This window comes from Mastomys coucha, unplaced genomic scaffold, assembly GCF_008632895.1.
Source record: "Mastomys coucha isolate ucsf_1 unplaced genomic scaffold, UCSF_Mcou_1 pScaffold11, whole genome shotgun sequence".
Taxonomy (NCBI): domain Eukaryota; kingdom Metazoa; phylum Chordata; class Mammalia; order Rodentia; family Muridae; genus Mastomys; species Mastomys coucha.
This window is the reverse complement of record NW_022196893.1, coordinates 3,767,942-3,777,615: the sequence shown is the minus strand read 5'-3', so window position 1 is coordinate 3,777,615 and position 9,674 is coordinate 3,767,942. Positions and strand designations below refer to the sequence as shown.

The 9,674-nt window shown below is 47.8% G+C and overlaps 1 protein-coding gene across 3 annotated transcripts in view; it reads left to right on the top strand.

The window, feature by feature from the left end:
- Trappc9 (trafficking protein particle complex 9) overlaps positions 1-9,674 on the top strand; it is a 466,270-nt gene that overhangs the window by 40,171 nt on the left and 416,425 nt on the right. For all 3 annotated transcript variants that reach the window (XM_031345566.1, XM_031345557.1, XM_031345575.1), the window contains one exon: positions 5,605-5,821. In XM_031345566.1, the coding sequence (XP_031201426.1) occupies positions 5,605-5,821 (217 nt within the window). The remainder of the gene's footprint in view (positions 1-5,604; positions 5,822-9,674) is intronic.

Below are 9,674 nucleotides of genomic sequence, written 5' to 3'. Positions count from 1 at the left end.
CAGAAATCCGCCTGCCTCTGCCTCCCAAGTGCTGGGATTAAAGGTGTGCACCACCACTGCCTGGCTTACTGTTTTCTTTTTGACAGGATGTGTCTATGTAGCCCAGGCTGGTCCGATATTTGCTACGTAGACCAGGCTATCCTCAAATTCTGGGCCTTCTGCTCTGGCCTCCCAAGGGCTGGGATTACAAGCACGTGCCACCATGCTTGACCTTTTATGGTAAATTTAGTGTTGGAAATTTATCTCTTCCAAGATTTTTTTCTGGCAATTCTGTCTCTTGTGTTTCCATATGAAGTTTAGGATAAACTTGTTAGTTTTTTTCGAAGAAGCCAAGGAGGATTTAGATGCAGACTTCATTGCCTCTGTAGATGAATCTGGGGAGTTTATCCATAGTAACCATCATAGTGGTATGCACCCACGGCCACAACACTCTGCAAGGTGTGGGAGGAGGGTGGAAAGTTCAGGGCCACTCAGGTTACATAGTGAGTTCTAGACTAGCCTAGGTGACATAGAAAGGCCCCGTCTCAGCCTCCCCAACCTCCCTAAAAAGCAAAAAAAAAACCAATATTGTCTTTCATTCTATGAATAGAGAGTATCTGTGCTAAAGACAAATCATCCTCCCATTCTTTTTCTTCTCTTTTCATCCCTCTTGCCTTCCCCCTCTTCTCTTCAAGCTCCACCTTTTCTTCCCTTTCCCCCTACCCTCTTCTCCTCTTCCTAACACTGAGGATTGAACCCTAGGATTCACACATAGCAGTCAAAGAGCTCCACCCATGGGCCATGGAGCCAGAGAGCTGCATTCTCAGCCCAAGGGAAACACTTAGCCGCCTCCACAGCTTCCCGCTGCAATTTCAGTTTCCTTTTTAGCTTCTGGTTTTGTTTTACTTGTTTGTATTTTGTGTGTTCACTTCCTGTTTTATCTCATTGCCTGGGTTAGACGACATGTTTTTGGAATTTCCAGTTGACATCATTATGGTAGATGGTAGATTGCCTTCCCATTTTCTGAATTTAACTCTTTTTGATGTTCTTTCAAGGTTTTGTTCTATTTGGAGCTGTAGTTTAAAAAACGAAATTCATTAAGATTTCAGTCCGGTGAAGAATTCTTTATAAAGCAGACAGCTTTTTTAGCTTTTTCTTTTTTATTGTTTATAAAGGAAACTTAATTTTCTAAACTAAAAGAAGTGTTCTTAGGTAGGCACGCCCCATGCTGCCCACATTGATCTACTCTGGGACTCAAGTGACTCTTCTATTCTAGCCTTCAGTACCTGGCTGGGCCCACCGTGCATACCACTAGGTCAGGCTAAGTGGAAATTATGTATACTTTTGAATATGTACTCTTTCTGTGTGGTAGCTGTAGACATTATGGAGAAAACACAGTGTGTCTGTGTCTTGTATCCTGGAGAGTGTGCAGACTAGCTGTGTCTCAAAGCTCCTTCCCATGACGCTTTGGTTTTTAGAGCTCTGTGAGTTCTTGCAGGCATTCCTGGCTGGCTCATTTAGTTATAACCTGTGATTTTAAAAGTCTATCCGCGGGGCCTGGAGAGGTATCTCAGATGTTAGGAGTGCCTGCTGCTTTTGCATAGGATAGGAGTTCAGTTCCCAGCAGCCATATCTGGTAGGTTACAGCTACCTGTAATTCCAATTCCAGAGGTTCTTATGCTTTCTTCTGGCCTCCATGGGCACCTGTTTTTATGTGCGTGTGTGCACATACACAGACACACACACACACACACACACACACACACCTCTCTCAGATGTCTTCAGAGACAGTCATGTGTCCCGTTTTTTTGAACACCTACTGAGAACTGTAGACCTTTCCTGAATGTCCACATTCCTTCACTCAGCCTTCCAGCCACCAAAACAGTAGACCGTGCTCTTTTTCTCCAAGAGGCAAAATGGCAAAGCTGGCGACTCGATGGACTATGGCTCAGACCTGCTAACTCCACTGTGCTGCCCTCTGCCCTGCCCTGCCAGAATGTTCCAACAACGACATTACTTTCCTTCTGACATTAGAATGAAGCGGGTCTCAGCCTACTTTGCAATTGGAACTAGAGTGGTGAGCCGATACCAAAATGATCCGTCGTGTGACTAAGGCCTCTCATCTTGAGTGTCTTCAAGATGCTTCTGCTAGAAATTTGCATAAACATCTGGACACTGGACTCAGAGGTCATGACTGCTCAGCCTGCTGAAAAATCAGGACAAGGATATGCTGATTAATGCCCTACCTCCCCACCTCCGCAGGACAGGGGTTCAGAAATGAGTGTGGGGATTTGATTGCATCCCAAGATTTTGCCCGGGACCGTTTTGTACTCTCAGATCCTAACAATGTTGCTGCCCACGTTAGCCCAGCACAGCTTTGTCCCCAGGCTTCCAGACTTGTGTCAGATGGAAACTTCCATTTGACAGTGGCAGCACGGTGCTGAAAAACAGTTGTGCTCAGGCTTTCTCCATGGGGAGCTCTCCTAGGGTCTGAAGTGAGGTCAGTTCCATCTGGAGGGAAGGCTCACCATTTGCTGCGTGTTACACTCATATGGCAGGAGGAAGGAGAGGCTAGACTACAAGACAGCTCCAGCCTTCCGTCTGTGATAGGTCCCATGGAGCATGGTGGCCAAGGTTTGCACCTTCAGTTTCCTGTCACTTGTATGTGGCCACAAGGGTCCCAGCCGAGGCCACCATCACTAGCATCTCTTGTCATGTTCAGGATGCAGGTTGTCAGGTGAGAGGCTAGGGGGTCTCCCAGTACGTGATGGAGGCAGTCAACATGTTTGCCTCTCTTTTACCACTCTCTTTGTTCCCTGCCATGGCTAACACTAGCATGCAGGAGCCCTTCTGAAGGAAGGCTGTGTCCTGTGCAGGCTTGAGTGTCCATGTATCATAGACCCAGTCAAAACACTTGTGGAAGCATTCAGTATTTTGTTGAGACCTAAGGTTTCTTAGACCAAGGACACAGGGAACTAACCAAGAGACAAGGAATTGATCATGTGAGCTCTTTCACATGAATTGCCTCTTCTTATCAGAAGATTCTCTTAGGAAAAAAAAAATGGCATCAGACCGGGAGAAAATATTCTCCAAACATGGATGACTAAAGACTCAGGTTTGGAACCTGAAGAATGAGCCCAGTTCCTAGTTCCATAGTAAGACGAATGACCTAATTTAAAAAACTGCCAGAAGCTTTGAACAAATACTTCACAAAAGGAGATACAAGTATGGCCAGTAATCATAGGGAAGGGTGCTCAGCGCCTGGTTATCAGGGAACTGCCATGTAACTCCAGCAGGATGGCAAAAGCTGTATGCACCTGTAACATCAAACATCTGTGAGCGCATGAAGCACCATGGTCCTTGTGTGTCATCCCTGTGAGTGGGAACTGATGCTACCACTCTGGATGAGTCTGGCTGTCCCAGGGCAGGGGGAAGAGGCTCAGTATGAAGAGTACAGGACAGGACCAACGTTGTAAAGCTAGAGGCTATGTGTGAGAGCACACCATCAGTCTAGCTTCTAGGAGAGGTATGAGCTGGGGAACCCTGTACCCCAGAACCTCTGTATTTGCCCAGCATTTGCAGGCCAGTTGTCTGAAGTATTCACCGCATGTGCAGTACTTATTCTGTTTCTCTGCCTTCCTATTAACTGGAATATTCCCCGTGGGTTCTAAGCTGGGCATCTGTCTGTTAGTGCACAGGCCCCAAGGGAGGGACCCTCACTTCCTGTATTCCTTGTGACCCCTCCCCATGGGTGCAGTGGGTGCCTGCAAGTAAGGAAACCTGGGAATGGCTTTGCTTTCTCTGGGTGGGTGTGGTTGGGACTGCCATGAAAACCTAGCTGTGAGGCAGGGCTGTGTCTTGTGTACTGCAGGGCTCCTGAGCAGTTCACATATGGCCATCTCAGGCCTGTGAGGCTGCTGCTGGGGCATATTTTCCAAGGCCAGCAACCTTGAGGTCTGGGGTCTGGTGAGGGCAGCTGCCGGTGCACAGGTGCCTTGTCTTCCATGGCAGGTCTCAGGTATAAGGGCCCTGGTCCCATTCATAAGGACTTCTGACCTGATCATCTCTCAGAAGGCTGAGGACCACAGATATTCCATCTGTTGAAAGGTGATGCCTCTGAGCTAGTGTGGTAAGGAGTGTGGATGGCTTGTGGAAGGCAGAGGAAACCTTGCGGAGGCCCCTTGGTATACCTTCTGGGTCATGAAGTAAGGGTCCAGGCAGGGCTGAGGCCTGAGGCATCAGGAGGAGTTTTTGAAGAAGGCCACTATACAGGACTTTCTCACATGGCTTTGTTAGCACAGAAATATCTAAATACCCATTGCCAGGTCCATGGCTAGAGGGGAGCCACTTACCAAGAGAGCTGTGTGGATTATGGTAGCTCTTCTCCCCAAAGTAGCAATGAGTTGGGGAACACATGATTGGCAGAGTCCTAGCCTGCCATTTGGGTCTTCCTGGTATGTGACTTCTAGGGCTTCTCAGTGCCTCGCAGAGCTTCAGGCATCCTTGTGTGGGGTGACAAAACTTTCCTGGGAGACACAAAACACACTCATCCGGAGAGGGAACTGTCAAAACTGTACCAAAGTACAGATACCACCAAAGTCCAACTTGGTGAACAATGAGTTTTACTGAGGTTACTTACAGGAGCAGCCAGCTGCACCACCAAAGCCCACCCCAGCATGCATGACAGCTCACAAAAGCTGGGAACCTGGAGCATGCTGCACAGCCTACAGGCGGCTCAGTAGGCTAGGGAGTCCCTTCCAAGTGACTCAGTTGGTTTAAACCTCTTCTAGGCAGCTGGGCTGGTTGAGTCTTCTTTGCAGATTGTCTTGTCTAAGGGTGACACTTAGCAGCTTTATTTCAGTTTAGTCTGAAACTGAGGGACCTAGGGGATCTAGTCAGTTTCAGGGACTTCCTGAAGTACCTGTATACTCAAGGTACCATGATACTTAAAAACCAAACAAAAAAAACAAACAAAAACAAAACAAAAAAACTGTTTTGGGTTGTTTACCTTCTTTCTACCTTAAAGCTTTCCTGCAGGATGGAATGTTTCAGTCTTGGAGGAAACTGCTCTACAAGACCTTGTCTGCAAGGGAGTGGGTCTAGTTCTGGAATGCAAGTTGATCAAATAAACCCTGTGGTTTGTGGGCATAGACTGGGTGCTTACCCAGAGCCGTTGTTGTTGATTACCATTGGGAGGATCTACTAGGCCTTGGTGGAAGGAAACATGCTATAAGCCCAGGAAGTATCAAGTCTAAGTTAGGTGGTATTATCATCTTCTAGTCACGTGGCTGCACATGTCATACTCTGAGAAGCTGAGCAAAGTGCATTCTCCAGTTTTCCTGTCATGATGCACTCTTGTTCCTTCTCATGAATGATGTCGCATGTGTTGTGTGATAACCAACTCATGCCTGAGAATCTGGGCCTCCTTAGCAGAAGGCTAGATGTGCTTAAAGCCACTGGTCATGGGTGGCTGTCTTGGGGTTTTCACGGGGGTCTTAGAGCCTCAGGATTGTTGTGTCACAATGGCCTTCTCTCTTCTCCTTTATGGAAAGAGGTTCCAGGTGTATTTCTTTTTTCCTTTTGGAAGTTTCTTCAAAAGCTTCTTGCTTTCTCTTTATGCTTCAGCTTTCTGAAGAAGAGAAAATCCAGCGCTACAGCATCCTGTCTGAACTCTACGAGCTGATTGGTTTCCACCGCAAGTCCGCATTCTTCAAGCGAGTGGCTGCCATGCAATGTGTGGCCCCAAGCATCGCAGAACCTGGCTGGAGGGCCTGTTACAAGCTCCTTTTGGAGACACTGCCTGGCTACAGTCTGTCGCTAGATCCTAAGGACTTCAACAAAGGTACCCATGATGACCTTGGGCTGGCCAGGAGGTTGCTTTATTTCCATTTAGCTTGTGCATTTGAGCAGCTGCTGAGTGTTGCAGGCTGTGATGAGCATGTGTGAGTCAGAAGTGGCTAAGCTTTGTCTCGAACAGTGGCTCACAACAGTGGTGACTTGACATGAAGTCCTGGAGCCCACCTTGTGGCCTTTGTTTTTGTATCTTTGTGAGTGGAGGTCAGAAAATGCCCTTGAAGCCATCAACACGGTCTGTCACCAACATAATGCTTTAAGTTCCTAATGTTTTGATTCATGAAGTTTTGTTAGGTTAGCAAAAATCAATGTGCCTTCCCAAAATAAATATACTTGGACGTATGTGTATATACATAGCTATTCATTTGTGGCAGATCCTGATTCTGTGGTAGTAATAAATATTAAATTATAGCTGTAAGTCTAATAACTATAGACAAATACAATGCTCAGTTTGGCCAAAGTCTAATTAATCAAATTCCTATGCTTGGTTACTGCTTTAGATGGGAACCCAGTGCAAGAGTTGGTGTGGGCTGTCAATAAGAGAGAACTGAGTCTTTCTCTGTGCTGTGATCCCACTAAGATGCAGACAGGTCCCCAGTGCTCCCACTCTCAATCACAAATCCCACTTCTCCCCTTCACATGACTGGTGTGTAGATGTCATCCTCCCCAGACCCTTTAGCACCAGACCTTCACAAGCAGTGCTTGATACCTCCAACCCCAGCAGTCCAGAATCTTTAGAAGGGAGTTGTTTGGCTGAAAGGTGAGACACTGTTCTTCAAAGGGCAGGGTGGTAACTTTTCAAGGCCTTTTAGGCTACAGTCTTTGCAAGCTGTGAAAGCAGCATAGGCCACATTCATGTCAATAGGATTTCATGGGCAGGGGTAGATGGGAGAGGCAGGCATACTGGCCTCCACCTGAAAGCCCAGCACTTGAGGGGGCCGAGGCAGAAGAAGGATGAATATAAATTTGAGGCCAGTCTGGGCTACAGAGATCCTGTGTCAGAACAAGCCAAATAGTCTCTATCTAAGCTCCTTGTCCCACAAAGAATAGGTGGTGGGTAGGCCAGGTTGGGCACTTGCTGCACTTGACCAAAACCCTTGGCAGAGCACACACTGAGAGCTAATAATTTTGAGAGGACAACCCTTCCGATCTTTGAGGCAAACACAGACAAGAGTTTCATTCATTGTGGTCACCTTACGAGAGGGCCCAGTGGCCCCAAGTCCATTTTCTTGTAAATTGAGATGGGCTTTAGGTTTAAATAGAGGAAGAATTGGGGTAGGAGGTCTGTCTCATTAGGCAGGCCTGATCCAGGTGTGGTTCCATCACCACTTGGTGGCCAGGTGGGACACCTGTGTTCAGGTGTACAGCAGGCTTATGAAGGGAGGTGCTGCCTGCTTCCCCATCCTGCAAAGTCCCATGAGAACAGAGCACCTGAACCCTGGAATTCTGTCTTCAGAGCAGGCAATATCTTGCTTCCCTGTAGTCATGGGGGTGAGGTAGGCTGGGGTCTACTGGGCTGCTTTCCATTCATGTGGCCTGGCAGTGTTGTCCTTTTATGTTGGACTCACAGAAGATCTTGTCTCTCCTGTGACCTTGTTAGCCAGATCTCCTTCATCCTGCACCCCTACTGAGGGTTATTTTTAAAAACATTAACATGGACCTTGGCATTTGTCTGTGTTCAGTACCACCAGTGACTGATTCATTGTAGACAGTGTCTTCCATTGATTTGACTTTTCTGAGACAAGGTCTCAGGATGCAACTCAGGCTAGCCTTGAACTGATTAGCTCAGGGTGGCCTGGAACTCTCAATCCTCAACCCAACACACTGCTGTGTGGTGACTCTTTGAAGTAGATTTTAAAAATAGATTCTTTTAACAAATGTATTTATTATGTGCCTGTGAGTACTATGGTGTGTGTGCATGCAGAGGTCAGAGGGCAAGTTGTAGGAATTGTGTCTCTTCCGCCACATGGTTTCAGAGATGGTACTTAGGCCATCAGGATTCGAGGCAAATGCTTTGCCTGTTGAGCCTCTTGATGGCTCCTGCCCCTTTTCTTTTTAGCTGTTAGGATTGTGTGCAATGGGTCAAGAGGAGGATCTGGGTCTCTTTCCAGAAGGTCTTACACTCTGCAGAAATTTTATGGCTCTTGCTACTTGAACAGAGGAAGCCTCTAGAATGACGTGTATTCTTTTCATGTGCTGGAAGAGCTGGAGGAGGCAGCAGAGAGCAGGCCGGATGATTAGGCAGAGCCCACAGTGGCCCTGCAATGCTTACTGTGCTGGATGCTGTGCTGTGAGTCGGGATGGACGCATGGGTGCTCCAAGCACTTGTCAGCCCTCAGTTACATCTGGATTCCTTCAGCCAGGTTCTCTTCCAGGACCCATGCAATTGATGGGTTCCATCTATTCTGTTATCTGCTTCCTTTTCTGTAACTACTTTGCTCTTTCCCCTCTAGAGATGGGTTGGATCCAAGGTTTGTTGAGCTCCTGTTGGATGATTGGCACCCCTTAGGGGGAGTGGACATTAGACTAATATGCCTGATGCTGGGTGTTGGAGCTGATCTCTGTCTGTCTAACACAGGAGCCTCATGGGCTGCTCCCCTAGAAGCTGTTCTGGTCTCTGTGGCCCTCTGTATGCTTCTTGGGCTGCTTCCCTTGTGTGAGTAGTTCTGCTGCAGCTGTCACCACAGGCCCTCACTTAGCTCCCAGAGCACTGCTGAGACCATGAGCACTTTCTAGGCAGAAAGCAGCATGGAACCTGGGGACACCAACTGCTTAAAATCTCCAAATGGAGTGACCATTACAGGCTGCCCTAGGCGCTGCATAGTCATCTCCCATCTGCCCTCTGCTGCCTTCCTCCACTCCAGTCGGCTCTCTAGCACTCAGAAGATGGGTGTCATACCAGAGGCTTCCCCTCCCTTGACATACATCAATGGCGGGAGGTGAATCTGGATGCCAGGGGCGGGAGTAGGTAGGGAGGTGGGCAGGTGTTTGAGAATCCCTTTAACACTGAAAAGATGGGGAAGCTGCTGCTTTGTGTTGATCTTGCCGGGGGCCCTGGTGGCTGTGGAGAAAGAAAGGAGAAAGTCTTAGGTGCCAGCTGGGCCTGGGTTAGGGCATTGGTCAGTGGAGGAAAACAGAAAGAGAAGAAAGAGAAAGGGTGATGGTGAGTGAGGAAGGAATTGTAGGGCTTCTGGGAGCCAAGGTCAGAGTGAGTGTGATGAAGAATTTTGAGTGAGCCTGGCTGTGGTCCTTCTGCCCTGGTATGTTATTAAGAGGCTTACATGGGAACCAACTGAAAACAGGTGAAGCAGTAAAGGGCCGGCATGGTTTTCTGGGGAGCACAGGCATGCACTGATAGAGCACCCAGAGTCTAGAGACCGGTGACTAGGTCAAGCCATTTCTGAATTCCTGGCCTCTTTGTAGTCACCTCAGCAGCCTGCTTAGAGCAGTTTCTTCTTTGGAGGAGAAACATAGAGAACAAAGCCTGTGAAGGAAATGCTGTCCTCTGCGAACTCTGGCATTGCTCGTAGTAGGACTGCAGGCAGGACGAGACAGGCTGGGACATTACCTGACCAGCCTCAGTGTGCCTCCAACACTAGTAACCAGCTATCCAGTCCTGTTTTCAGGCTGACTTCAAGCTTTTACAAAGGTATAGCTAGTTGCTGGATGGTAACGACAGTGTGGCCTGGAATGGTTCCTGCTGCCTGGAGCCCTCTGCCATGTTTTAGTTTTATAGTGGAAGGGTGGGTTATTTTTTTATGTCTCCTTCACTAGTAGCATCTCTGAAAGTGAGTCTTCTTAATTAAAGACATTATAATTATGTATTTAGTGTTCTCTCTCTC